The sequence below is a fragment of the Cupressus sempervirens genome, chromosome 11 (assembly GCF_028749045.1).
Source record: "Cupressus sempervirens isolate cs-2001-9-10 chromosome 11, ASM2874904v1, whole genome shotgun sequence".
In the NCBI taxonomy this organism is placed as follows: Eukaryota; Viridiplantae; Streptophyta; class Pinopsida; order Cupressales; family Cupressaceae; genus Cupressus; species Cupressus sempervirens.
This window is the reverse complement of record NC_143128.1, coordinates 232,065,698-232,093,687: the sequence shown is the minus strand read 5'-3', so window position 1 is coordinate 232,093,687 and position 27,990 is coordinate 232,065,698. Positions and strand designations below refer to the sequence as shown.

The window sequence follows — 27,990 nt, the reverse complement described above, 5'->3', positions numbered from 1 at the left end:
TTGGTTTATAATCTACTCCAAAATTATCGTTACTAACGCAGCAATCCACTAGAGATACAACTGGGAAACTGAACAACACCTTACAAATTCCTTTAACGAGTCTTGGTCGTTCCATCAGATGGAATAACAAGCATGGAAAATCAAACATTCTACAAGAGATGTAGAGATGTTGATGGAATGGTTGAAGCTTGTGTTATTGTTCATCACCATAACAAATACGAAGAGAGGAAGTGAATCTTGATGACACATTATTTGTAATCTTCCACCGTAAAGCTCACGCGTTGAAGATTCTAGAAGAGGCTTAGTTGATAGCTCCAAGCAAGTCAGTGGTTGTGAGGCATTCACGAGTCATTCAGCCAGTGTAGAGAATTTAAGTCTACATTCACGCCATAAAGGCAATGAGTAGCTATCCTATAGGTGCAGTCGGGTTCTAATTGGAAGCATATATCGATCACATAACTGTATATAAGTGGATTGAGCTATGTACGCAACAGTTTAAGCATATGATTGTGGGTCTCATTATATTATATTAGTATTGTAAGTCACCTATACAGGTCAGATGACTAGTTCATTTTCTTTTAGTCATATTACATTCAAACAACTTCAAATTTCAACTCTAATTTCCTAAGAATTAGTTACAGTCTAAATCAAAGAACTATTTAACTGATTCCTTAATAGGAAGAGAGTACTGTCATGGGAAAGATAAAAGATCTGGATAAAATGAGGAAAGATATTGTCAAGTTACAACAGCAACTAACACAAAATTTGCAAACAAATATAAGAGCAAATATACTTGACATTTATGATGAGTATAACAAATTTCCAGCACGTGTTTTGGTGCAGGAGCACCCCATCAAAACTAAGTAGTCTTAAGGTCTTCTAGGCCTTCTCAATCCTTGATTCTAGCATTTTGGCTAATTAGGCTCTTTCTTGCATAGTGATCCTATTGTGTGAACCCTTGAACAACTTTTGGTATTTGTATAAACCGATTGTCTCATGAGGTCACAAGGATCTGGTAGTCTCCTAGGGTCATGTTAGAAGTCTTAGGAGGTGTTAGAGTCTTTTAGAAGTCATGGTAAAGTCATAAAATCAAAATAAGTTGCATAACAATAACAATAATGCAACATTTACGCTATATTAATGATTTTTGTTTGTAATGGTCCCCTCCAATGGTCACAACCTTCAAAATTCGGTTGGACCAATTTGAGGAAGGTCTTGATAAGCCCTTACAGGCGGGTGGAAGATACACAATGTAAGATCTCGCTTTTGAATCAATAAAAACCATCATTTTTCCTGCAAAAACACTATTTTTTTGTTCATTGTACGGATAATACGGATAGTGGTGACTGGAGAGTCATATTTTATTAAAGCTTAAGGAGTTACCTTTCTAATGAGCCTACTCTAAGCTCTTGAATCGCATGGAGATTGGAGATATAAGAGTTTTTGTGAAAACTGATCACAAACCCTAACTACCTAGGGTTTTGGAGGAAAATGGCAATATCTCCCATTTCCACTATTGGAAAAATCTGATTTTCAGTGGAATGGGAGATTGTCGAGTGTATTATAGGATTTTGGAGGTTTCAGGGCAAGGGCAGATGGTGGCCGTACTGTACAAGCAAGAATGAGTTGGCATCTTCATGTGACAACTCTGCTGCATTCTGAAATTTGCTAATTTGCACGCCTTGGGGTTTGAGCCAATGGATGAAACTTTGGAATCCCTCTTTCCTTGTCCTAACCTAGATGTTCCATGCATTGGTTTGGTTCATTTCCTTGAATGTTTGATACTTCCTTTGTTAAAGTGACCTAATTGGGGCAATTAGGCCTGTTAAGCATTGCTGATTTAAAAGGTCAAAAGGTGACATCAGAACCTGTCTTTTTGGGAGTATGACAAACTCAATAAAGGGTGTTAGAAATGCTAATTTGTTCCTAGGGTCCTGTGAAGGATTTTGTACTTATGGCACAAATTTCTTTTAAAAGGGCTACTAGGCCTATTGCTGCATTAGTAGGACAGAATAGTGAAAGTTGGGATTAGATTGCTGATTGGCATTGATTCCTTGTTCTTTTGAACATTTGTTCAAACCCTTGCATGTTGATGAAGCCAAAATGTGTGGGTACACCATTTAAGGATGAAGAGTCAAGTTTGCCAAGTTTGAAGTTGAATGGACTAGTCATGGTTCTTTAGTGACATTCTTGTATAAAGGTGTAGAAGTTTGGGTGAGTTATCAGTCAAGTTGGATTGGTGTCAGCATAACTTTGGTTTGTGCTCATTTAACCCTTACCTCTGCATCAAGTTCAAAGCGATTTACTTTTTTTCAGTTATATGGACATACATCCAAAGCTACAAAACAAGGCTGATACGGCAAAGAAGAAGTACTATGAATTGGCCCAAGATTTTGCAAAGGATAGGCGCAAAAATTTAAATGAGGAGTTTTAAGCAGTCAAAATCCAAGTTACAGATGGTTTGGAGAAAGAACAACCAACAACCAGCTATTTACAACCTTCACATTATCATGGGACAGATGTTAATAGTGGCACACGTTTGTTGACAAGGACTTTAGATGTGCAGGGAACTTACAAGGCTGCTTGCATTAATGATCTTGATAAGCTTGTTAATAGCCTGTTATCGGTAAAATGTATAGTGTAGCCGACGGGTAGAGTAGTATCCGAACAGGCACGTGACGCTTTAGTCACCCCTTCAGAAAGGTATATGTACATGTCCGAGATGGATTTTGGAATCATGATGGATCATTGTAGTCATTGTAATCGGATTGTAATCTGCAAGTGCATACATGAATAAAGTACATGATCTTCCCCTATATCGTGACAAGGAGCACGCCCAGGGCGTTGCCCCTCAACCCTGCTGGGGGCATTGCCCCCTAGACCCTCAGTCATTGTGGATTATCAGTCGTGGGAAATATGACCACTTGATGAGACCTGGAGTTGCGACTGTAGGCATGAGTGTCTGTGTGTCAAAGGTGGCACTCGAAGTAGGTGTTTGGGTGTGAGGCCGTCTTGGTGGATGCATAAAGAGCTCGGGAGGAGCTGATCATCCAGTTGAAGGCAATACGGCGACACTTGGCTCAATGTACCCAAGAGTTGAAAACAGAGAAAGCGGCACAGGTGGCTATCAAGATCAGCTAAGGAGACAGTATTCTGTTAGCAGAGGCTACAGATGCAACGTGGTTTGGAAACCAGTTTGGTGCAGGCACAAGATGAATGTGAAAGTGATGTGACAGAAACAGATCTATCTTGTTTTAGTTAGTCAGTTAATGTATTTTGTTGTTAATTTGTCTCAGATATTTTGTAATTGTCGTCCGGAGACAACTTTTTCTTTTGGGGGGGATGATGCTATCGGTAAAATGTATAGTGTAGCCGACGGGTAGAGTAGTATCCGAACGGGCGCGTGACGCTTTAGTCACCCCTTCGGAAAGGTATATGTACACGTCCGAGATGGACTTTGGAATCATGATGGATCATTGTAGTCATTGTAATCGGATTGTAATCTGCAAGTGCATACATGAATAAAGTACTTGTTCTGAATTGAATCGTGTTATACATGTGTTAAACTTCTTACCTATCCGGTAAACATAGCCCCTATGTAGAAGTTGACCCATCAGCTAATGACGATGACTCCACATCTTATGTAAGTGTTGATGTTGATTTTGATTCAAACTTAATGGTCTCTACAGAGGGTATGAATTCCTTGTATGATGAGTTTTCTTTTGAACATAATCTTGTCCCTAGTTCCTATAAGCCGCTAAATATGAAGGATGACATTGATGATGTCGATAGGTATGATGAAACACTTGATTTCACCTCATGTGCATTTGACTTATCTCATACACTTTTGGAGAGTCAAACGAAAGTGACTGAAAATAAGATTATCATAACTCAATCACATTTTAATAACATATATGAGATGGTTGAAAAACTGTCATGTCCCCATTTTGGCTGACATTGTTTAGCGTGCCAGATCGACCAGTGACTATTTGGCAGTATTTTGTCCTTACAGTTGATTAGCGATTTGGGCTTACGTTTGTTATAAAGTAAAGTTACTTTATCCAGGCCCAGTTTTATAAAATATTACTTTATAATAAAAAGTGCATCTCAAAATCAAATTATAAAACTAGGCCCGGATAAAGTAACTTTACTTTATAACAAATGTAAGCCCAAATCACTAATCAACTATAAGGACAAAATACTGCCAAATAGTCGTTGGTCAACTATCTCCACATCATCACTAGTCTACGAGAGCCCGTGATAGACTGATCTGGCATGCTAAACGATGTCAGCCAAAATGGGGACATGACAAAAACATTTTTGGAAGGAATAACTAGCGAGAAGACAAAAGGGACTGAAAGTGGAGTTGTCACATCTGCATGTGATTAAGGAAGGGATGAATACAATGAAATCAAACTATCTACATCTTCTAGATCGTGATCATCTTCTCAATCTCACAAAGATCTATTCCGAGGCACTAAGGAAGAAAGCAGAAGAAGTGGACACCTTTTCTTGTGAGCTCACGAATACTATGGACATCCTAGAGGCTTCCTTGGCAACATCTAATGAGACAGAAACTCAGATTGTTAAACTTAACCAGAAATTGAATTTGGCATGCTACACCTTGGCTCAACATTCAGATGTAGGAGTTGAGGACATTGACAATGGTGACAACAAGAGGATTGACCAACATGATGACAATGAGTGGATTGACCAGCATGAAGACAACCTTGAGAATTCTGATTTTTATGACAACGGTTATATAACTACACAATGGCATGTGGATAGAGATGAAACAAGTGAAAATGACTCAAAGATTTCACTTGATGGTGATCATTTCATTGATGGAGATGTTTTGAGTGTCGGTACTTGTGGTGATGTTGATAATCCCAAATTACCCATATGTATGTTGATAGTTTCTACCGATCATCTAGAGATATATCACCCAGCCTTCATGAGATGGCAGCTATGTATTTGCTAGCTAGTGATTTTATCTTTATGCAAACTTCGGCTGTCAGTGGGTTCTACATTGGATCTACTACTATTTTTCCAGATTTGGTCCAGTCTCTAGAGGTTAGCGAGTTACCGGTTGATTCGGGCAAATACCTCACCCTGAGACACACACCTTATCCGATGGTTACCCTTCCAACACATAGGCACAGTGACAACTGCATCATCTTCTATTTGATTGATCTGGTTTATGACAGCGATCTGTGGTGCACTTATGACTCGAACTTCAAGCATTTTCGCAGTTTTGGTTGGGTGATCTATTTGTTCAATTGGTTGATCCAGGATGTTAGGTTGTTGGACATCCATTACCTTTCCCAAGATAGTGTTGATAGGTTGGTTTGGGACCCAAAAGTTGACCGTATGTATTCGTGGCATTCTGACAAATTTGTTGTAGTACTACAAAGTTTGAGACTGGATGCATTAGGATCAGACTTTTTTAGCCTACAGATGCAGCAATACTTCATGAGGTCCAGGAATCTGGTTGATGGATGGGTTGCCTTTTGACACCATGCTTCACAATATGGCAGGATTTGTTTTCAGATTGGGCTACAGACCTACCTGCAGATTCATATGGGATCCAAGTACTGATTGCTTGAGGACAAGCAATCTTGAAGGGGGAAGACTTGTAACGTCCCCGTTTTGGGACATTAGGAAATTTAAAGACATTCATATAATATTAAAATTGACTATGAGAGTATCAATTAAATTTATAAAAGGTCAATTTAACATTATAAAGTGGGCTAAAAAGTGACAAGGAGGGAAAAGACGAAAAGACAGGAAAGGAGTCGAAGAGTCACAACTTCGAGGATTAAAACAAGAGAGCCTCATTCATTCAAAAATATGTTTTTGATATGGAATTGGTTTGAGATTTTCTCTTGGAGAAAATTAGGAAGCTTCAGCTTCAATCGCTTGGAGGACGAAAACCCACAAGCCGGGAGACGGTGGACGAAAACCCATCGTATTGGAGACATCATTTCAGGTTTCTCACTTGTGCTTACATTGTATTCTGGTTTGAGCGTTTCCAATCTGACTGCATTTCTGTTTTAAGATTGGAATTAGTCATTATCCATGTTATTGTATTGCTGATGTATAATGCAATAACAAATGCTGGAGTTTTTGGAATGAGTGTTTGCTGGTTATACAATGATTTATGGTGCTGGTTATAACTGGTTATTTGCTGGAAATTATTATATAAATTACTGTTTATGAATCTGAAATAAATTGAGGAAAAAGCTAGGCCTAATATTCGTAGGGGATATTACATACCATCAAAGATGTTAATTAAACCACGTGATAGTAGATTCAAACTTCACATTTTGAGAAATGGAAAAATCATTACAAAGATTGGTCTGCTGCTACAGAATTGTAATCTCCGTAGTTCCTCAATGTCAAAACATTGATATAATAGTTTTCAAATCAATCGTCGATAACTAATCTTCTGTTGGTTGTCTTTCTGCACTAGTATCGTATTTGATGCTTTCATTATATTATATTATAACTGGTCACTATTCATTTATTTTTATATTTAATTTTATTATTGTTATTCAATTCTATTTTCAAAAAGGGTATATCACAAAGAAAATTCTGGACGAATCAGCTCTAGCCCCTCATGCTCCTATCTTCCAATCATTTACAAGTGTTTATAGTGTATCTAAAGAAAAAAATTGCTTACAATTATGACCAACAATCTCTAATGCTTTTTAAAATGGCATATGCATCATGAAAGGTGTACTCCTCTAATTATAATAATCAAAAACTGAATAGGATAGAAGACAAGTCAACTCCTCTAGAATAATTTTCAATGTTTTTTAAAACTTTTGTCATAGAAGCCTGAAACTCCTCTGCTTCTCCGAGGGCACGCCTACACCTGTATTTGTATCCATATCCATATCAAATATGGATACAGATACGGATATGGATACACATCGGATTCCCTACCCAAGTGTGCCAAAAACTATATAACTTTTCAACTATGCCAAATACTAAATGATTTGATTTTTAAAAAATTTGACATAAATCTTCCTTAATTTAAAACAAACTTCAGCCATAAAACTTTTATTAGTTGGTATAAACAAAAGCCTACACCAAATGAGAAAAGACAATTGAAATGTTTTTCTATTTCAACTATTATTTTGGGTTATCTTTCACAAAACTCTCCCGTTTCTTTTATTATTATAAATATTTAAATCAACTTATAATTATATATAAATTATATGTACGTATTGCTTTTGCACTAATGAAAATAACATGTAATAACATAAAAATTTGTGTTAAATATATGTATATTTATTTTTTATTAATGTCGTATCAACCGTATCCTTATTGAGGGTCTTAAAACTAGTTGTACATGTATTCAACTCTATACCTATTTTTGTATTTGTATCTATATCTGAGCAGCTTTGCCTTTTGCGCATCCTTTCCAAATATCAAAAGAAAGCTCAAATGGTAGGAAGATGAAATGAGGAATCAAAAGACTTCATATTCCAAGCTTTGTATTCATTGCAATGATATGACCATTTGCAACAAGTCCCATACTTGCCACCAGAGAGAAAATTAAAATCATGTGCCCACTCCCAATGGAAACCAAAGATTTTGTCACCATTGTAACCCTGCTCACTTTGATCATCTAAATCGTGGCTTTGAGGTTTCCTAAGATGCATCTAGCATGAGATGGAATTTCTTGGCAATTAAACACATCAAACATTGTTGAAATCCTTCTTATACAATCCAAAACAACTTAATGATGAAAATGAAATTTTTGACCTCTACATCAAACAACTATGATCCAATATTTAAACCCTCCCTACAAAGGAGACCTTTTGTTACCATAAGCTTAAGAAGTCAACAAGTGGGTAAATTTCTTTCCCACAACTTCTTCGGCATACAACTCAGCCTTGCTCTACAATTTTGACTTCCGCCCCATTAACCACATCTTATGCTATCCTCACCTTCATGTTAAAAACTACATCATCCTCCAACTCCTCTTCGATGCTTAGAGGTATGTTAACAATAGAATGTAACATATACATTGCATCCAACATCAAAGGCTCAAACAAGAGCTTATGAACATTAATAACTAAATACGTCTTCATGTAGGGAGGCAAGTCTTGACAGAAAGCTTTTTATCCCACTTGTTACAAAACTAAAATTCACCCTGCTTGATTGCCCTCCAACTTCTTGGCACATCCTTCAAGCCTCCATTTTCCAAGTATGCCCACAAAAATCAGTGAGCCAAAATTGATGCCCAACTCTATGCTAATTATGTTGCCACTTGAACGCAGCTTGAGACTCTCCAACCCCTCCTATATTAGGAGTGTGAATTTCTTGAACTTTATCAATGAAACATTCAGCCTTGTGGACTTTATTTTCTAGCCTTTCTCGTGACTTTCCCATTGTGGTATCAAAAGGACAAAGGCACAAATAACCAAAATGTGCCTCAAGGGTTGACGAGTTAGTGGATGCCTAGACCATTATGTTGTGTAAATGTTATATGCGTGCCAAGTTTTCAACCAGCCTTGTACACTTTCTGATTAAAACAGCTCAAAAGTTGCAACATTATGATTCAACACTTCTATTCAACCATTCATTAGAGAAGTAAAGTAGTCAAACACTTCAAACATTATCCATGTTTTTCCCTTGAATACACCAAAACTTTCCCATATACCAAGGATCCCTATCTAAAATAGAGCTTAGAAGAATCAAATTGCACCCAACATGATTTGAAAATCAGATGCATCACTACCCTTGTGATTCTTCTTAAACATTATGACTACACACATCTTATTAAATCTACCAAATACAACAAATTGCACCCAACATGATTTGAAAATCAGATGCATCACTACCCTCATGATTCTTCTTAAACATTATGACTACACACATCTTATTAAATCTATCAAATACAACAACGAAGAATCATGCCACAACCTAAATATGGATGAATTATGAAGAAAAGTCCATGGGGAATAAGTGGTAATTGGAAACATCCAACTTCTAATTAAATGCAAACTATTTCTTTTCCCAATAAATAGTGTTTCCACTTTCTCACTAAAAAGTCTACAATATACAAATCATTGTCATATGGACTATAATTAAAACTACCCTTATAGAAAGGTTGAAGTGATAACATATTACCACTCCCCTTGCAACAAAAAAGCTCCAATTGGCATTAATTACTACTTCAAAAAGTTGTTGAAGTTTAGGCAAAGCATGAACCTATGCATTATAGATTTAATACTTGAGTTCCTTAAATGTTCTTTAATGTTTGGAATTATAATGAATAAATTTCCAGCTGTTGTTATTGCGTGCAATTGACTAGTGATATAGGAAACAAATGGGCAAATTTTATCATATACTAGAAAGTGCCAAAAAGATCCCTTGTTTTGGCAGCAGAAGTGGACTTTGTCCAATTCACAATGGCCTCTAAAACGGCAAGATAAATCTTGATATGTACATTACAAACCACAAGTCGAAAGCAGAAAAATTATGTGCATGAAAACTCACATTTTCTCTCATTCAAGGGTAACTACTTTTCCCTCATCACTTGAAGAACTTGTTTAAGATGAGATATATGCCCTTCATAAGTCCTTGTTGAAACCAAAGGATATCAAAGCACCTCGTTCATCATCCTTATGAACTTAGTTTGAGAGTTGTAAGGCCCAAATGGTTAAAATATCCAGAAATAAAGTCCTTGCTTAATCTTCAACATTGTTTTCCAAATGTCTTCCTCTTTAGATCCAACTTGGAAATAATTATGCATATCGCAACTGATCCAAGAGGCCATCCATATATGGCAACATATACCTATTCTTGACAATTACCTTGTTAAAAGCTTTACAATTCACACCATAGTTTGAAAACTTTACTGAGTACTTTATGAGTTGCTAAGAACACTCTAATTTTTTTGCTAGGCGAGTTTTTACAAATCTAATTCTCCCATTTTTATGGACGAGGGAAAAGCATAGAGCAAGAATGCCAACACAACTAAACTATTGGTTAAAACGTGTCTTTCATAGGTTTTTGCTATAAAACCATGCATTTTCTCTTTCAAGATGTCAATTTTTAACTCAATGTATTTTATAATTGAATTTCGCAAAACAAAAATCTAATAAAGATATTTTAGTACTTGTTAAGTCACCGAATTAATTTTCAGTATTTACTAAGTTGAAGTGTTCCGACTTGTCAAGTACTCTTTGAGTCTGAGTTTGCTAGCTATGATCCACGCACATACATATTGTTGCATCCTTTTTGGGCATCACCAACAAGATAAACCACATGGTGAAGTAATAGGTCCAACTAGTCCTTGTTCAAAGAGAATTTTCAATTTCTTCTTCACTTCATTACCTTCTCTGTCATTTTTTTTATACAAAACTATGTTTGGAAGAATACAACTAAGTATTTCAATTTCTTCTTCACTTCATTACCTTGTCTATCATTTTGTTTATACAAAACTATGTTTGGAAGAATACAACTAATTAATATTACTAAATCTCGAGCTCAATAGATCCATATGGGTGTAGCCCTTTGAGCTCAAGGTAAAACTCAAAAAATTGTTGAGCCAGCGGGCCAGACGCTGATTTAATATCATCTCCCACTTTTTCTCTTCTTTGTCATGCAAAAACAATGAGCCAAACAAGCCACTAGTGTTTACTAGCCTCGGGTTGTGAAGCACTCACCATGGAGATTTGGACCTGCCCATATAAGAGTTCAAAATGAAGTATTTTCCATTCAACTTCAGCCTAATACAAATTCTTTCTTTTGAAGCATATAGTATGTGTAACATAGAGATAAGCACTCCCAAAGATGGCACCACAAACATCCAAAGTTATCACATTTACAACCTGATTTTTATTCTCCAAACTGCAACTTGCATTTGCTTAAATAATATATCCACTCATTGCTTCAACTACCCTAAGGAATTCAGATGTTAACAAGCTTTGGTCCTTCAAACCAAACTCTCCAACCACCTTCAGAAAAACCAGATTTTCTTCCGGGAGGTTATAAAAAGTGCATATACTTCTTGCCTTTTTTATCTGATTATATGTCGAGATAGGTAACTATTGTACATGAATGTTAATTATTACAAAACTTTAAGTGGTCTTAAAAACATAGTCAAAATATGTAAATGAAATTATTAATTAACATACCAAAATAACAAAATGATGGAATTAGAAAAGAGAGAAGGGGAGGGGAACATAAACACAAAATTTATAACAGAGTTTGTCGATGTGCCTCGTCTCTGGGTCCTACAAGCAAGTGACCAATCCTTTTTTAGTTTCAAAAAATGGTAACAATAATCTGGCATCGATCTGGTAGCACTTGGTTGCACTGAGTTTCAAGCCCTCTCCTAAGCAAGATTAATGTCTTCAATACTCCAGTAAGCACACTAAATTAATTTCTTCCCCAAAATCCAATAACCCTTCACAAGCCCATACCCCACTTTTTGTACATGAAATTTACTCAATTTGGTGTTCAACCAAATGATTTTACAATCTCCCTATTTTAACAATAAATCCCCCTAAAATAAACCTTATTATATTTTCTGGTCTGTGTTTACCCTATAGTTATCAAAATGTTATAACATTGGTTGATTTAGGTTGATTTTGGAGAGGCCTAAGCCTTAATTCTTGATTTTTAGCTTCAAATTATTTCTTTAGATAAATCTTTACCCACTTCGTACTCTGTAAATTGTGGATGGCACAGTGATAGCGTGCAATGCATAGGATGTGAGGCATTAGCAATTCCAAACCGTCTGCCACCATTTTTGTGGCTTAAATAAGTTGTTACTTACTTAAAATAGAATAAATGTCCTGTCCATTGCAAAGCATTTGCAGGGCACACTCGTCACAACAAGAATTGTTTAACTAGTGGTTAGGGGTTCAAATCCCACAACCACTATTTCTTTTACCTTGAATGGGCGGTTGGTATGCTTTAAATAAAAGCGACACGATTTATATGCTAAAGTGAAAGCTTAGTGCAGTGGTTTTCATGATGCCTTACAAAGGGGAGGTTGTGGGTTCAACTCTCACAGAAAAAAATTTAAGTCCATGTGTTGACCCTGTCTGCTGATATCAGCAAGTCAATGCTGATAAAAAATTCAACCTTTTCTTTGTGCAAACTTCAACAGTCCATATCTTGGACAAATGAACTCCAATTGACACTGTTCAACTTGCGTCGGGTTTGTTTGGTGAGCACTTTAATCTGATGCTGATTTTGGTAGCATTTAGAGCTTTCGAATTTTTAGTGTAAAATTCACCTTGAACACTTTTACTAGGATTTTGATGTTGAAGAGTTTAGCAAGCTCCTACTCATCGGGAATGCATATCTTGCTTTTAAATTGTTATTTAAATGTTTTATATTGTTTGTTGTCTGTTGACATTAATTAAATTGTTGTTAGCAAGTTTGTAAGCTTTTTATTGTGAGCTTAATCAAAGTTGGAGATTGTGCCTTCATATCAATTCCTCAATTTATTCTATCCAAGATTTTGTACCCTTACGTTTCAACCTATTCAATCCTTGTAAATACTTGCACTACACAATTTCTGCCATCTGTTGAACAGCATGATCATGATACTTGTAAGGTTTACCTTTAGTCATAAAATGCTTTCAGACTTTTGGGTTGAAATGCATATCAACGTTTTGGCCTAGGTAGGTCCAAAAAAACACAATTGCACAAAAAAGACCCTCTATCAAAATAATCAATCAGAAAATACCCTCTATGAAAAAAATCAATTCTTACCTTATGCAAAATCAAAATCCCCTCTATTCTTGAATTCTCTACAGAATAATGTTAAAATAAATAAAAAGGCTTAAAAATAAACTCCAGTCGTCTTTGGAATTGATTAAAAGTAATAAGAAAAAGCATAAATTGAATATTAGTTTTTAACATTAAAATTAAAAATGATTCCAAAGATAATTGTAAGAATTAAACTAATTGAAAGAAAATCAATTTGATGAAAAAAATTCAATTCCTTGTATGAGACCTGTACCCACACTAAACAACCAATATTGACTACGAAATATCAATATTTTACATTCAACCCAAAATATTATGGAGTCCTAATGTTCAAGTTATAGGGTGTCATTGAATACTTCAAATTAAGAGGGTAGAAATACAAATTAAAAAGTCTTCCATGGAAATTTTTAAGTTCATTTATTTCTATTTTCCTTTTTATCATATAACATGGGAGAAAAATGCTATTACTCTTTGCTAGGGTCATGCAAGTGCTTCATTTGACAAAATGAGCGATGAGGTCAAGGACTTGGAGCAAGCTTCACTCCTCCATTTTCAACATAGTGAAGTCATGATCTTCCTCAATGAAAGTATGCACTTGTGTTTGTATCGTGAAGGCATGATCTTCCATTTTCAACATAGTGAAGGCATGATCTTCCCATTTCTTAAGAGCTTCACAATACTACAACTCTTTATCTCTCAATATATCGTACCCGCCAGTCACACACAACATTGGGCGGGAAGCTCCAAAAACCTTTTCCCCTTCAACAATCGGATTTGAACAAGGATAATCAACAAAAATGGTGATATTTTCCTTGGTGCATATTAGGGTTTTAAAACAACATTTCCTGTCACGCGTTTTTTTTCAAATACATACTGATTTATGCATGACTTAATCTAAAAATTTTGCAAAAAAATGTTGACTAGTGTTGACCCTTTTTTCTGATTTGGGAACGGGGGGAGGGGGAAAACACCAACTATGATTCCTGATTAATCAGGTACAATCCGGATTTTTTTCCAAATTTCTAATTCTAAACAGTATCACCTCCGGTTCCATGTTAGTATCTATTAGTCTATCCATGGTTGTCTTATCCTACATATTTTTCTTCTTTCTTCATCTAGCAATCTCAATTAACTCTAAATCTATGATAGGGAAAAGACAATGTCAGATGAACGACTATGCATTCATGATTTAGACTGTTGGTGTGAGTTTTGTGACCACTCAAACATGCAGAATAAGATACCGAGTGTCATATCCTTTGTTGAACAAAGAAACTCCAAATGTTGAACAATGTAAAAATGTGGATCAATGAAGCAACCCCAAGGTTTAAAATGCATACATGCAACTCTTTGTTGGATATAACTCAATTTGATGATGTGATATGTTGCTAATCACGTGAGGACTTATACTATTCCTCCTAGATTTTATCGACTCCTCTCCTCAAAGTGGATGAATCTTGGAGCACTAACTTGACTTGAACTCCAAATAAACAATAAAAAGTATAAGGGTTCAAAGCAATCTAATCATATCCTGAGGACAATGATATAAACAGATATGCTGAGATGAGTGAATTCATATAACCAAGCTTTGCTTCGCCAAATGAAACTACACAATGATGATGCTATCTACAAAAGGAATAAAGGATTTTCATATTGTAGACATTCATATAAATACCTAGTTTTGGTGCATTCCAAACAAAAAGCCATAATCAAACTTTGTATTTAATCAAGTCTGAACTAAACTTACCTTGTAAGTTGCAATCAACAAGCAACAAAATATATGGACATGGAATTCATCATTCATTTCCACATTAGTCTAATTTAATCCAATAAATTCAACCCAACTATGAGAAGTAGAAACCATGCAAAATTTAGACGCAACGCACAAGATTGCAACATATTTTCAATACAAAGTGTATATAAACTTCAACATAGTCTTGACAACAATTTACTGTCTCCTCATACTCTACTCTAACTAATCTTTTAGTGACAAACTGACTAACTCCTTTACAAATGAGAAGGCGAAGCCTTTTGCAGACCTTCTAATTACAATGAAGGGCCCAAATTGATTTGAAATCAACTCCAAGATATTCTATGAAAAACCCTAGTTAGAATGTTAGTTGCAACCAATGCTTAACTATTAAATGTTATCCAATGAGATGATTACATTGCTTTCAAATACATATCCTTCCAAGAATGGACTAATGAGAAAATTCATTGTGATAATACATTAAAAGCATTCCACATTTCCACTTGTAAATGAATTTGATGAAATGAATAAAGACTTGTCGACTTGGAATAACTTGATCGGATGAGATGAATGGTGCCACCTTAGCTTGCACAATCCTTGAAGTATTCTTCTTGCTTCATCTTTATTTTAATTCTACTTCACCATCATAAAGAAGTTTTTGCATCTCTAGCAATATCTCAACATTATTTGGCCTTCGATTAATTGTGATGGCTTACATTCCCAAATTGCTTCATCTTTGTCAATTTTCTTTGTCCTCTTTAGTTTGGCAACCTTCTCCTTGAATTGTTCTTGAAATTACTCGTCTTAATACCTTGCATTAATCCAGGATTAATGCAACTTATCAATCTTCATGCTGTTGGATCCTTCCAATTGATCTTGGAGATAATGATAATCTTCTCCATTTGCGGTACTTATTCATTTTCCTTGCTCTTGAATTCTTCTTGATGTAAACCTTATCCCGCTTCCTTGCATAACTTGATGAATCATCTTTTCATCACAACCTTCTTAACGTGTTGATCTGCACCATTTATCATTTCTTGTACAAATTGTGAACCTTGACCTCGAACTTGGTATTCTTGAATCCTCCGTGAGCACATTTCCTTGAACATCATCTCCATGTATTGATCCTTGCAAAGAAAGAGAAAATAACTGTTAAGTTTATGGAAACAAAAATGAACTCAAGACATTTTCATGATAAAATATCTCTTCCATAGAATGCAATTTTAAGCTATGATTTCATTATTCACAAAATTGCTCTTTGAACTCTCTGCATTTCCATCAACCAAGTTCTGAATTGGACATAAATTCCCATTTTCCTGAGTTTGCTTTGAATGTGATATGGGATTAGAGATTTGAGATTTAGTGTTTATCCCTCACAAATATAACTCATGCATTTCACCTTTCTTGCTACAAATTGAATCTCAACAAAATTCAGATTTTTTCACATTCAGCAAGTTGGAAATTAGTTAGCGAATCAGAAAAATTATTGATTTGCTGAAGAAAATCCTTTAAAATTCAAGTCAAAATCGCCTTCCATTTGCATGGTATCCCCTAATATCTACTTACGAATAGCACTTGTGATTGCTTATGTTCTGGAATTTACCTCTGCAAATCTGGAATTTGCCTCTGCGAATCTGAAATTTGCTCTTTAATTTTGGAATTTACTTCTGTAATTTGTAGTTACTGCTATAAATTTGCTGCGTTTCAACCCTAAATTCGCTTGTCTTCTGGATTACGTTCTTCCGCTGGTAAATTCGCTCTAAATCAGATTATCTTGTTTTGCATCTACCATAAATTACACTTCTTGCTAGGGTTTTCTTCAATTTAGATCCCATTCCCCTTTTCAATGTTTGAACAGATCACCTTCAGGTCAGCAATTCATTCCAAACTCCTCAAGTCTGCTTCTGATTCCCATCTGCTCTGCTCTCAAATTGCACTTGGGTTGAATTGAATGTTCTTGAAGTGATGTCTTTGATTCTCATATATATATATAGGCAGTTTTCAACACCTGTATTCCTTTATTTGCATTAATTTTCATGATTTTCCTTATTTATTTCTCCTCAGAGTGCAAGTTCAACCAACAACATGAAGTTTTGGCTCAAAAATAAGGTGGAAATTTGAAGGGTACAATGAATATTTGATTTCATGAATAATCAGGGTTCGTGGTGCACTAAGAATTTCCACTCTAGATTCTCATTTTGCTTTATAAATTTTGCCTTCAATGGAAAATCAACCTCTACCATGAAGACATGATGTTCCCTAGGGTGGAGGTTCATAAATCACCATGAATTTCCACTATAAATTTTCATTTTGGATTGTAATTTTACCTTGGAGTGAAAAAATGAACCTTACCTCGAAAGCATATTTTAACATTTGCAATTACCAAAGGGTGGACAATTCAACTTCATAGCATGAAAAAGCGACCCTAACCAGGATGTTGTCAATGTCATTTCATATTTCATTAATAGTTAATCTACAAAAATGGAAATTCGAAGGGTAACCTAAAGTTTCAGATTTCCCATGTAGTGCCTGCCCCTAGTTCACATTTCTGTTATCATTGTCAAATTCCTTAGGCTGATTTTATGCATTGATTAGTTTTAGAGATACTGAATTTACAATATTATGATATTATTTCATGTTTTGGATTACATATATACTTGTTGATTTCATTTCATTCATGTGTTGTTAATGATATCTTAATGATTCCTAATTAGTAAATGTGGTTTCTTTCATAAAAATGGTAACAGGATGTCTTTAATGATGATTATGTTGTATTGATAGAGATGCATTATTATATGTATGCATTTGATATTAGACTTGTGATTTTTATGATACTTACCCCATACTTGCATGTGTATGGTGCGCGTGTTTATTTTATCTTTCTGTCTAACGTGTTTGATGTGGTTAAGGAAGGGAGTCGTAGTCACCTGCTAGTCGGAATCTACACGATGAACTACTCCCTGCCATTGTCTGTTTAGTTTAGATATATTATATACATGTACATGCTTGGCTTTTATGCAGGATGCAAGTACCGGGCATCGACTTCCCTGAATTGCCAGGATGAGCGTGCCCTATTACAAATACTCAAATGGTGAGAATGGGAAGATAATGATCAGGTCCAATCCTAGCCATAAGCCTATAATACTTGTCCTGCAAGGAGGACTCGTAACAGACTGTCTACCCTTTTTAAAACCCGTGAGTATTTTGTGCGTATGTTGTTTTGTGAGTCTTTGATGAATTTCTATTAATTAAGTCTAATTAATAGATTAAATTAATAATTTAATTTAATGGAGAATTATTATGACTTTTTGAATATTTAATTATATTTAATTAATTGAGAAATTAATTAAATATAAAGAATTGAATTGGAAGACAAAAGCTATAAGATTAAATTTAGAACGTGATAATATTTATTTAATTTAATAATAATATATTTAGAGTTCAGTTTTAAATAAATGCTAAATATTATTGTTATTTAAGTTAATAAATATTTATCAAATTAAACATTCAAAAATAAATTAAGAAATAAAAAGATATTAAATTATGAATATGTTTTAAGTTCGCATGAATGAGTTTTAAATATAAGAAATTAATTAAAAGATAAAATATGTGCACTTGATTAAGATATTTTAATAAAGTGCGCATGAGATTAAAGTTATAAATTCATTAAAATAACATCAAGTGGAAAGTTAAATAAAGTAATTTAATGATTCACTTAACATGCATGAAAGGAATAATAAAAGAATATTTTAATTAAAAAAGGAAATTAATTGTGCATGAAAGAATTAATTAAATAAAATTATTCTAATTTAGAAATGGTGGTGACAGAAACCCTAAAAGGTAATTAGATTCTATATTAGGGGTTTTCGGGTCATTATTGCACACACAGGTTTATGGAGAGCAGCTCGAAGGGTTTGGAAAGAAAAGAATTTTACATGGCTTGAAAGATTTTGCTTGCGATAGGAATTTGTATCTAGTTGTCAGAGCTTAGCATCAGATCCAGGTAGGATCTAGTGGTTTAATTGTATAGTAGTTTTCGCTTTTCAAATTTCTGTCTGCTCCGTGTCTTTTGCATGTGTTGTTTTTCTAGTATGCAATATTGTTCTTGTTTGAGAAATATCTGTTCATGGCTTAGATGGATACTTTGTTGAGTATATTTTAGAGAATTATATTTTAATATGCATAAGACCAAATAAGAAATCAAACAAATATGGGAATCTATTTGGATATTGAAATCGAGCTTGAGATTTAAAAGATAAACGTCCTCTTTCTATAGATTTTAAGAACGAATATTCATTTGAGAAAAAGGTTTGAAATAAAAATAAAAATTTTAATTAGAAGTTGAATGGATATCATAAATTTTTAATAAAATAAAAATTTATCAAATCATAAAATAGTTCTTAAATTTCTAATATAATTATTTTTATTTTTATTTTTATTTTTTTTTTAATTACTAATGTACTGGACGTGGACGGGGGCGATTTAATATTATTTTTAAAAAATATATAATAAATATGGGGAGGGGCGGGTTTTACCCACCCCCTACCCCCATGTTCTCCATTGTACAGCGGTCAGCCGCTGTCGCAGCAGAGATTGTTGCAACAGCAGCAGTCTGCTACGGCAGAAGCTGCCGCAGATTTAAAAGGGCTGCGGCCGGTGTTAAAAGCCGGCGGGCTTAAAACGTTTTTAATATTTTTTTTTTTTTTTTTTTTTTTTTATATTGTATTTTTATTATAATTTAGGTTTATTAAATTTTAATAGTATTAAACTTTTAAATTATTAAATGTAAATTACACAAAATTTTAATTATTAAATTTTAAAATTATATTATTATTAATTTTTTTTATTAATAACTAAATTAGTTATTAAAGAATGAAATAGGGTTAAAAAGATTATTAATTAACTTAATTAGATTTGATTTAATTAAGAATTATTAATATCAAGAGTTATTTACGAATGTGTAAATTTATCTATTATTGTTAATGATTATGACTTGATTAAAATTAGTAAAGTGTTACTTTTATAACTTGAAGAAATAAATGGGCACACTTAGACTATTCTTTTAAGAAAATTGACTTTTATCATGAGCATAACTTTATATATTTGAGTCAAATAGTTGAATGGGTTATTGGGTGGGCTAAACTGAGAATCTTATACACTTAAACAATCATTGAAATGCAAATTGAAAACGTTATTTTTAACTCTATTATGTCTTTTCAAATCAAACCCAACTATGAACTGTATTGTTTGTTTGTAATATCTATGCATTCGGATTTTGGAGTCGAGTAGGTGTTGACCAGTCTAGGATGTACACCAGAAGTTTTGTGAAATTTCTTGTATACTATTTATGGGACTAGATGTTGTGATGTGTTTTGTGATTCATATTGGAGATTATATTTATGAGTTTTATCTTGTGGAGAAATTATGTGTACTTGGATGGGAGAACCATCTTGTTATCAGGTTGCCTATTAAGGAACCAAGTTTGATCTTTATGGGTCTTGTGGTATGGGACACAACTGTGTTTTTATGTGCTTAGGAGAGGTTGTCTAGGTATGTGACTTGGGAGTGGCTTGCATAGGGGTCCGAGACCCAAAGTGGTCAGTACCAGGGTAACCTAATGCAAGTTATGTAATAAGTGATAATCTAGTAATTAAAACTTTTGGGGGGAAAACACACTAAAAAGATAAGTTAGAGATTTTTGATCTACCCATGCCTTGAGTGCTTGTATAGACTAAGGATGGGAATGAGATGAGTGCCTCGTCTTTTTGAGAGGGCTTTCTAGTTTCCATATGTGTGATGTTGAGGGTCCGAGGTTCAGAGTAACCAGTCCAGGGTAACTCAACGCTTGAGGGTTCGGGGTCTATTAAGAGATCAGTCCAGGGTAACTCAAGCAGCCATGTGATGACACTCCCTAGTATGTAGCCTGAGTCTCCTCTGTAGATTTTGTGTACCTCTGGTGGTGTATCTATTGTTGGATGTGTTTATTATGGTTATTTACTTTTATTGATGATGATTGGTGATTCATGAATGATGTACTCTTGATATGTGGTTTTTGACTTGAGGTGGATATCTTTCGTTGACTTTATCTTAGGATCTTGGTATTTGGTTTATACTTGGTTTGTGTATGATGCTTGGTTATGTGGTGTCGGTATTGGATTGAGTGTTCTTACTTCTGGATTATTTTATCTTCTTGAGTAGCATGTGTTACCTTTGAGATAGTTTTGGTTAGTAGGTATTCCATGCCTAGGAATGTTTTATGTTTGATAGCCGTATGTGGATCGTTCATTATCTTCCCTGCACAGTGGGAGTGGAAGCTTGACTAGGTAACCACGCGGTCGGGAGGTAGTGCCTTCTTACCATTTGGGTTCCCCTTCACATTGCCAGTTGTTGGATGTTCGTTGCAGAAGATGTACCTTTATCATTCTTATTTCTTATCTTAGAGACTTCTTTTCTGATGATGTATATATGTTATCATATATCCGATGTATTATATCTATTCTCACATACCCTGCGACATGTGCAGTGGATGTTATTTAGTGGATGTACTTTCATTGTATTAGTTATACTTATGCATTTGCTTATGCGATTATGTATCTGTTATTTCTTTATGATCTTGAGACATTGTACTTGGAACTTAAACTAATTAATTTAAAATTATTAAATGTGACTCAACGTAAAGGAACTCTTGAGGAATTGAAACTGTATCTATATTTACATATGTGTATTTGATGTGTATGTTCATATTGCTTCCGCATTAATGTTATCTTGATGTTGTTTAAACTTTTAAAAAAAAATAGTTCAGTAAACATTGTAACATGTTAGGTTTATTTCTCTTGGGTTCCCGAGCGGGGCGTTACATCCCACTTGTCAAAAGGTAGAGGTGGAGAATTGACCGTGACCATGAAAATTCATTGTTTCCTAGGGTGGGGGCCCGTGGTTCATCATGAACTTCCACTCTTTCCTTTCATTTTTCATTGCAAGTTTCTACTTGGAGTAGAAAATTGACCTATCATTAAGGCATTGTTTTGTATTAGAGATAGCCAACATGTGGGAAATCGACCCACACCATGAAGATTCCGTTTTACAAAGGGTGGAGATTCATAGTGGACCATAAAATTCCACTCTTTTCTTGAAACAAACTTTCATTATTCAACTTCTTGATCATGACATTATTTTGACATCCTTTTGCAATTTTCACAACTTCAACCTTAATTTCCAACTTTTGCATGTCTCAACACTTTGACTTTGTATGCCATTTATTAAATTGATCAAAACTCCACCTAAACTTGACAAAACTAGAGTACTTAGGAGACTAAGAGACTCAAATTAGTACCAAGCTAGACCAAAACTAACACCACCAACAACAAAACAAGCTAAACAGTAAGCCATTAAACAAAAAAGGGGGATCCCCATTTACAATGGAGCATGTGTGTTTATAGGACATTGACCTGCCCTTGTAAGCCAATATGCCATTAAATAAACCCACCACCTTTCACATGCCATAGTTAGAATGCGACTCTAGTCTTCCCTGTCACTCTTATCTCACATATGTCTCTCTTCAATGCAATATAACTCTGCCACATGACTTCAAGTATATATGAAGGTGATGTAATGTCCCCACTTCCGGATTGACTAATAAAAGATTAAACCTATAACAAATCATTAGTACAACATACCAAATATATATTTGAAATCCAAAAACATGTTAGAAATATTAAAATAACTAAATATCAAATCTAAAACTATCCCTTACTAACCCTCCTGATTCCTTCGCAAAGAACTCTTTTCCAATCACCTAACCCTCTAATGAGACTTACTTCCCGATTAGGCAATCGTCATATGAAGAGTGCCCTTCTTAAGGCCTTTTGGGATCTCTAATTATGCTTTTTATAGCACTACTTGGTAGATATCCCACCTCTAACAAAGTCTTTGGTCTCTAGCATATGCATATGATTGACCACTACAATATATATTGTCTCTAAGAGATTCTCAACAAATCTCTCTTTGGGTTCCAATTCAGAATCCCGACATTCAATTACGAATGCCCTCTAGTCTCTGAGTTCTCTTATGAGAACTCAACATTCATAGTGAATGTCCTCTACCAAAATCTACTTGGTCTCTGAAAATATGAGTTTCACTTATCATAATGTTTAAATATGACATACCTCTGTTAAGTAATATTGATCTCTGGCGTTATCTTTTATAACTCTATTTATGTCATGGATCATCCTTAATTCATGTGACTGATGTCTCTGTAATACCAATCCTAAGTATTTGCTCTGTTACAAAATGATGGGATTTCCCTCCCTATTGATAAATTGAAAAGGGCTCCTATTTGTTGCTTTTTTCTTAAATATTTCTTTGTCGTACAACAACCACTACATGGTCCCGAGTCATCTGTTATTCATGTGACCAAATCTTTGCTCTTATGTTATTTTGTCTTTGGCGTTGATGAGTTAGTTGCAATGACTGGAATAGATTTGTTCGTCTTTGTAATCGCATGGGCTTCTTTTATTATACTTTGACTAGTTGTTGTTATTTTTTGCATCTGTAAATTCACACAAGTTGATTTACCACGTTCGCAGAATTTGTAGTTTTGTCTTATGCTTTCTTCACGGTGGAAGATGACAATATGGTCTCCCTTGCTATGTTGGCTCCTTTTACTCATGTATACGTTTGGCTTGTTCCTAATGTTCAGCAATGACTTGCATAGATGGTTGTCTTATTTGAGATGCCCTCATATATATACATCTGATTCAAAATGTCCTTTCTCTGATTGTAATACTCCTCCAATATTATGTGATGATTTAGTCCGACTTGTAGATAAAACTTTCCCATGCGCTCAGCTCCTTCCTGTCCACATTGTCTGTTTGGCTCTAATGTTGTGGTGGCATTTATTGTTTAATGTTCGTCTCTGACTAGACTATGTTGCCTTACCTCTGTTCGTTGCTTGTCTATATGTTTGTGCAATGAGTGGGAGTCTTAGGAAATATGTTGCTTTCCCCACATCATTGGATTGTTCGTCTTTCATTTTTTTATTGTCCACATTAGCAGACTGGCTACATTGGATGGATGTGAATGACATCTGCTTTCTACCTCTACTTGTAATATATTTGCCATATATCTCATTGCTCTCATTTCATGATTTCTCCTTATATCCCCCTTTTCTCCCTCGATGGCAATGCAAATTTATATTCATCCAAAAGGTACGAGTCTATCAAACGTTGTGACTATTTGTTAATGTGGATATTATTAATTATTATTTTGTTTATATATCTATTAAGATAACAATTAGCTAAACTAGAGATATCTAGTTTAATCGTATTCATCTACTTATCTCATATTAGTTATTTGTTTAGTTATTAATTAATGTCTATTATAAATGTTGATTTGTTTATATTGAAAATGTTATTTGCCTAGTATTATATATCAATGATTATGTATTTATTAAATAATTTAATATATATCTAACATATATATTTGTTTATTTAGAAATCAATTAGCTATTACATATGTATATCCTTTAATTAGTTACAACTCTAAATGTCAATTTTGATTTAGTATTAGATTTCCTTATTAGAGGGGATATTATAGGTAAGATAAGTCAAAAGTTTGATACATTTGGAGAATTGATCTCATGTACCATCAATTTGGTGTAATGTGTAGTTTGGCATTAGAGATATAGGTATATCAAAAGAAAAGAGTAATAGAGTTGGAGTGAAAGGTTTTATTAATAAAGTAAAATCTATAACCTCGAAACTTACAAAAGAATGTATTTATGTATTCTTTGCAATTCTGATCATCATGCCATATTAGAGGCCTTGTGGGGCATATTGTACATCTATTTCAAGTACAAAAAGGGTCAAATTCATATTTTGTTTAAGCGATATTGATAGTCATTCAGCACTTCCAATGTCACCACTACTTCTCAAAACTCCAATGTTCATATCTCATATTAGACACAACAAGCTCTTCAAGACATATCCCATATATTGTAATGCAGACTGTCATATTGAAGAACTGTCGGATGTTTTGAGAACCGTATTAAATAATCTTTCTGTTGAATGGTTGCATGAGTAGTGCTTTCATTGCAGAGGTTCAAACTTTTAAGTTTAAAACTAAGATATCTGAAATTGCATTGTGCAAAACAGGCTTTAAATAAGAAAAAATTCAAATGGTTATAACTTTCTCAAGTGGAAGTGCAAAATTCATTGACTTCTACTTAATGGAATTTCTATCACAAAGACTCTGCACGATGCAGAATATCACATGACAAGAAGATTGGCTCATGATAGTGATGCTACATTCACTATAACAATAAATTACTGAAAACCTTAATCGAAAACTGAGAACTTCAGAACTAAAATCTCACAATTTAACTTTGAAATTAAAAGCTCTGTATTTGGCATTCATATTGCATATATAGCCACTTGAAGTCCAGCAGTGGGGGGTTTGTCTCTTACATTTTATAACATCAAAATGGAAATTGTAGATATCGCTAGTATTTTGGTTTTGCTCCTAAGAAGTGGAGATTGAAAATTTTCAAATTTCCTCCAATTTTTGCATAGTCATAATTATTAATGATGTAATATTTAGTATAATGGTCATGTAAGTAACTTTCTTTTAAGTTAAACAGTTTTTATTAACTTCATGATCTTTAACTAATAATATATATTATAAAAATATTATTAAAAATTTAAAATATTTGATAAAATTTGATGGATGAAAAGGGCATAAAAGAAAATAACTAATCCAAAAAGACACTAAAACACTCACGACTCAGCTACAGACTGGCCCCGACTTGCATGGAACTGGAAGAAAACACCGGTAGTGCAACTGCAGAAGATTAGGGTTGGTGCAACAGAAATGGAAGGAATGACGCAGCAAATGCAGCTTATAATTCTTTGCTGTCAAATGGTGGATGAAAGTCGGCACAAATGTTACTTCAAAAGATTTACAATTCTTTGCTGTCAAATGGTGGATGAAAGTCAGCACAAATGTTACTTCAAAAGATTTGAAGTATGCTTGTCTATTATTTTTTCATACAGGCAGCTGTCAAACAAGTTCAAACAACATCACATGCACAGAATGAATCTTTAAGAATCACATTTATGTATGCCGGCAGACAAATGCATAGAAAAATAGCTTGAAAACCCTAAGTTGCTTTCCCAAAATAATATAAATATAATTGGACATTTTCCGTATGAAGTTCAAACAACATCAAATGCACAGAATCTTAGTTACCGGATTCGTGCCCTAGAGGCCGGATCCGGATTCGGGTCCAATCCGGATCCAGATTCGTGCCTGGATTCGTGTAGATCCGGGCAGGATCCTTGTTTTACACAGTGGATTCGTCCGGATTCATGGCCCACGAATCCTGACGAATCCACTGTGTAAAACAAGGATCCTGCCCAGATTTGCATGAATCCAGGCACGAATCCTCAAGGATCCAGCGTGAATCCTCAAGGATCGACAGGTTTAAGTGAGTCTAAGTTATTTAATATGACTTTTTTAAATATATTTTTTTGCTTTCTAGTGCTAAAATGACCTTTTTATGCATTATATATAGTAATAAATGAGAGAAACAAATTAAAATATATATATATCTGTTACTAGTTGGGGCTTGGGCAAGATCAGTAATATATATATATATATATTCACGAATCCCCCACGAATCCTAATCAGGGAAAAAAAAAATCACGAATCCACGGATCCGATTCACGTGCCCAAATCGGATTCGTATCCCGAATCGGTAACTAAGCACAGAATGAATCTTTAAGAATCACATTTATGTATGCTGGCAGACAAATGCATAGAAAAATAGCTTGAAAACCCTAAATTGCTTTCCCAAAATAATAAAAATATTATCGGACATTTTCCGTATGAATCCCATGGCAATTTTTAATGAATTTTATATAAATTTTTAATGCTCACCAAAATCCATACTTATGGAAGAATTTCAGCGAACCTTAGGACACAGATGGCAGCAGATTAGATTAAACTTAATATAGGCCATACAAAAGCACATTTGTCTAAAACAATACCTTGATAGGTTTCCCAAACAAAAAAAAGAAACCATTTTTCAACATATAAGCATAGTATATGGAAGCTCTGGGGCTCAATATATCTTCATCGCAACAAGAGATTATATTGCTTTTCAATGACCAGAACATCTCATTTTATTTTCCTCCTCATTATAGATAGTGCCATTATTATTATTATTCCTTCAAGCACATAAATAGTTAATAATTAATTTCCAAACTGCCTCTGACACTAGTAAATGCCACCTAATGTAAGTTGTTTCCAATTAGAGCATATATTCATTGGCAATCTTGTGTTTGATATGACTTATCAACATAACTACAGTCTACATCCACAAGATGATTAGTGTGATCACATTTACCATTATGCAATTGGATATCTCACTTTCAACACATAATTACACATAAAATAACTTCCAAATCAGGGTTTATTATTAACAAAACTATGGCAACTAAATAATTGTTATTCTTAATGGTGTAACTAATTTGTTTTAGTCAACATACAAAACTACAAGCAATCAACTTGACCGTAATGCCACTGAAACATATGAATTACTTCCCAATATAAAATATGAATTACATTTTTTTAAGAAAATAAATAAGGTCTGCCAAAAGAAACCAAAATTATAAAACTCCACTAATTACCTTAATTTGCACTAACTGAGATTCAATAACGTTGCTTCCAGACAACTCATTCGCACAACCCGGCTTCACATTCAATACAAAAACAATCATAATTTAGTACTGAATGTTGGCATGATAACTATCAACAAGAAATGTCACACGAGATGAAAACTTTAAAATTTGAAATGAATAATGCTAATAGAAACACCAAAGAAGCAAAGTCCTCTATAAAATGCAAAAAGGCATTTCTAAAATATAATGCTTGTAAATTAAACAAAAGAACACAAGAGTCGTGAACTAGCCTTGTATTATTCCCTAGTGCACAAGAAGTCACATATCTGCAGGAAGAAGTTTACAGTGAAAACAATTGACTTAGATTTCACACAATGATTAAATGTGAACACTAAATGCATAGAATTCCAATTATATTTCACATGATTTAACTTGTAACTACAACCAACATAGTGTTTTTAAATATATTGCATAAGAATGGGTGTTTACAATAACATAGGAATCAGCAATTCAAAAGTTAGAAAAGTTACTAACTGCTAGAGAACTTTTTCATAGAAAGAACTTCCCCGAAGGAAGGCAGGTCACTGAAACTTATAGCAGGAATTGCCATAATCTAAAAGATAACTTAGTGTAACCCATGGAATTTGATGATGAGTCTACTTTGGAAAAGAAACCAAATCACTTTCGGTTGCTGACACTAAGTAATCTAAGGCAGCCAGTAGTTCTTCTGCTTGTGACCTTTCTGGGAATATGTTTTAACATATGCAATCTAGGAAATGCAATCACTTGAGCCAACAGCAGATGTATCGTCTGATCGTGCCT

General features: G+C 34.3%; 1 protein-coding gene across 4 annotated transcripts in view; it reads right to left on the bottom strand.

Annotated features, from left to right (window-relative positions):
• LOC149529005 (S3 self-incompatibility locus-linked pollen protein) overlaps window positions 1-27,990 on the bottom strand; it is a 218,960-nt gene that overhangs the window by 167,860 nt on the left and 23,110 nt on the right. For all 4 annotated transcript variants that reach the window (XM_089808971.1, XM_089808972.1, XM_089808973.1 and 1 more), the window contains exon 2: window positions 27,178-27,240. In XM_089808971.1, the coding sequence (XP_089665097.1) occupies window positions 27,178-27,240 (63 nt within the window). The remainder of the gene's footprint in view (window positions 1-27,177; window positions 27,241-27,990) is intronic.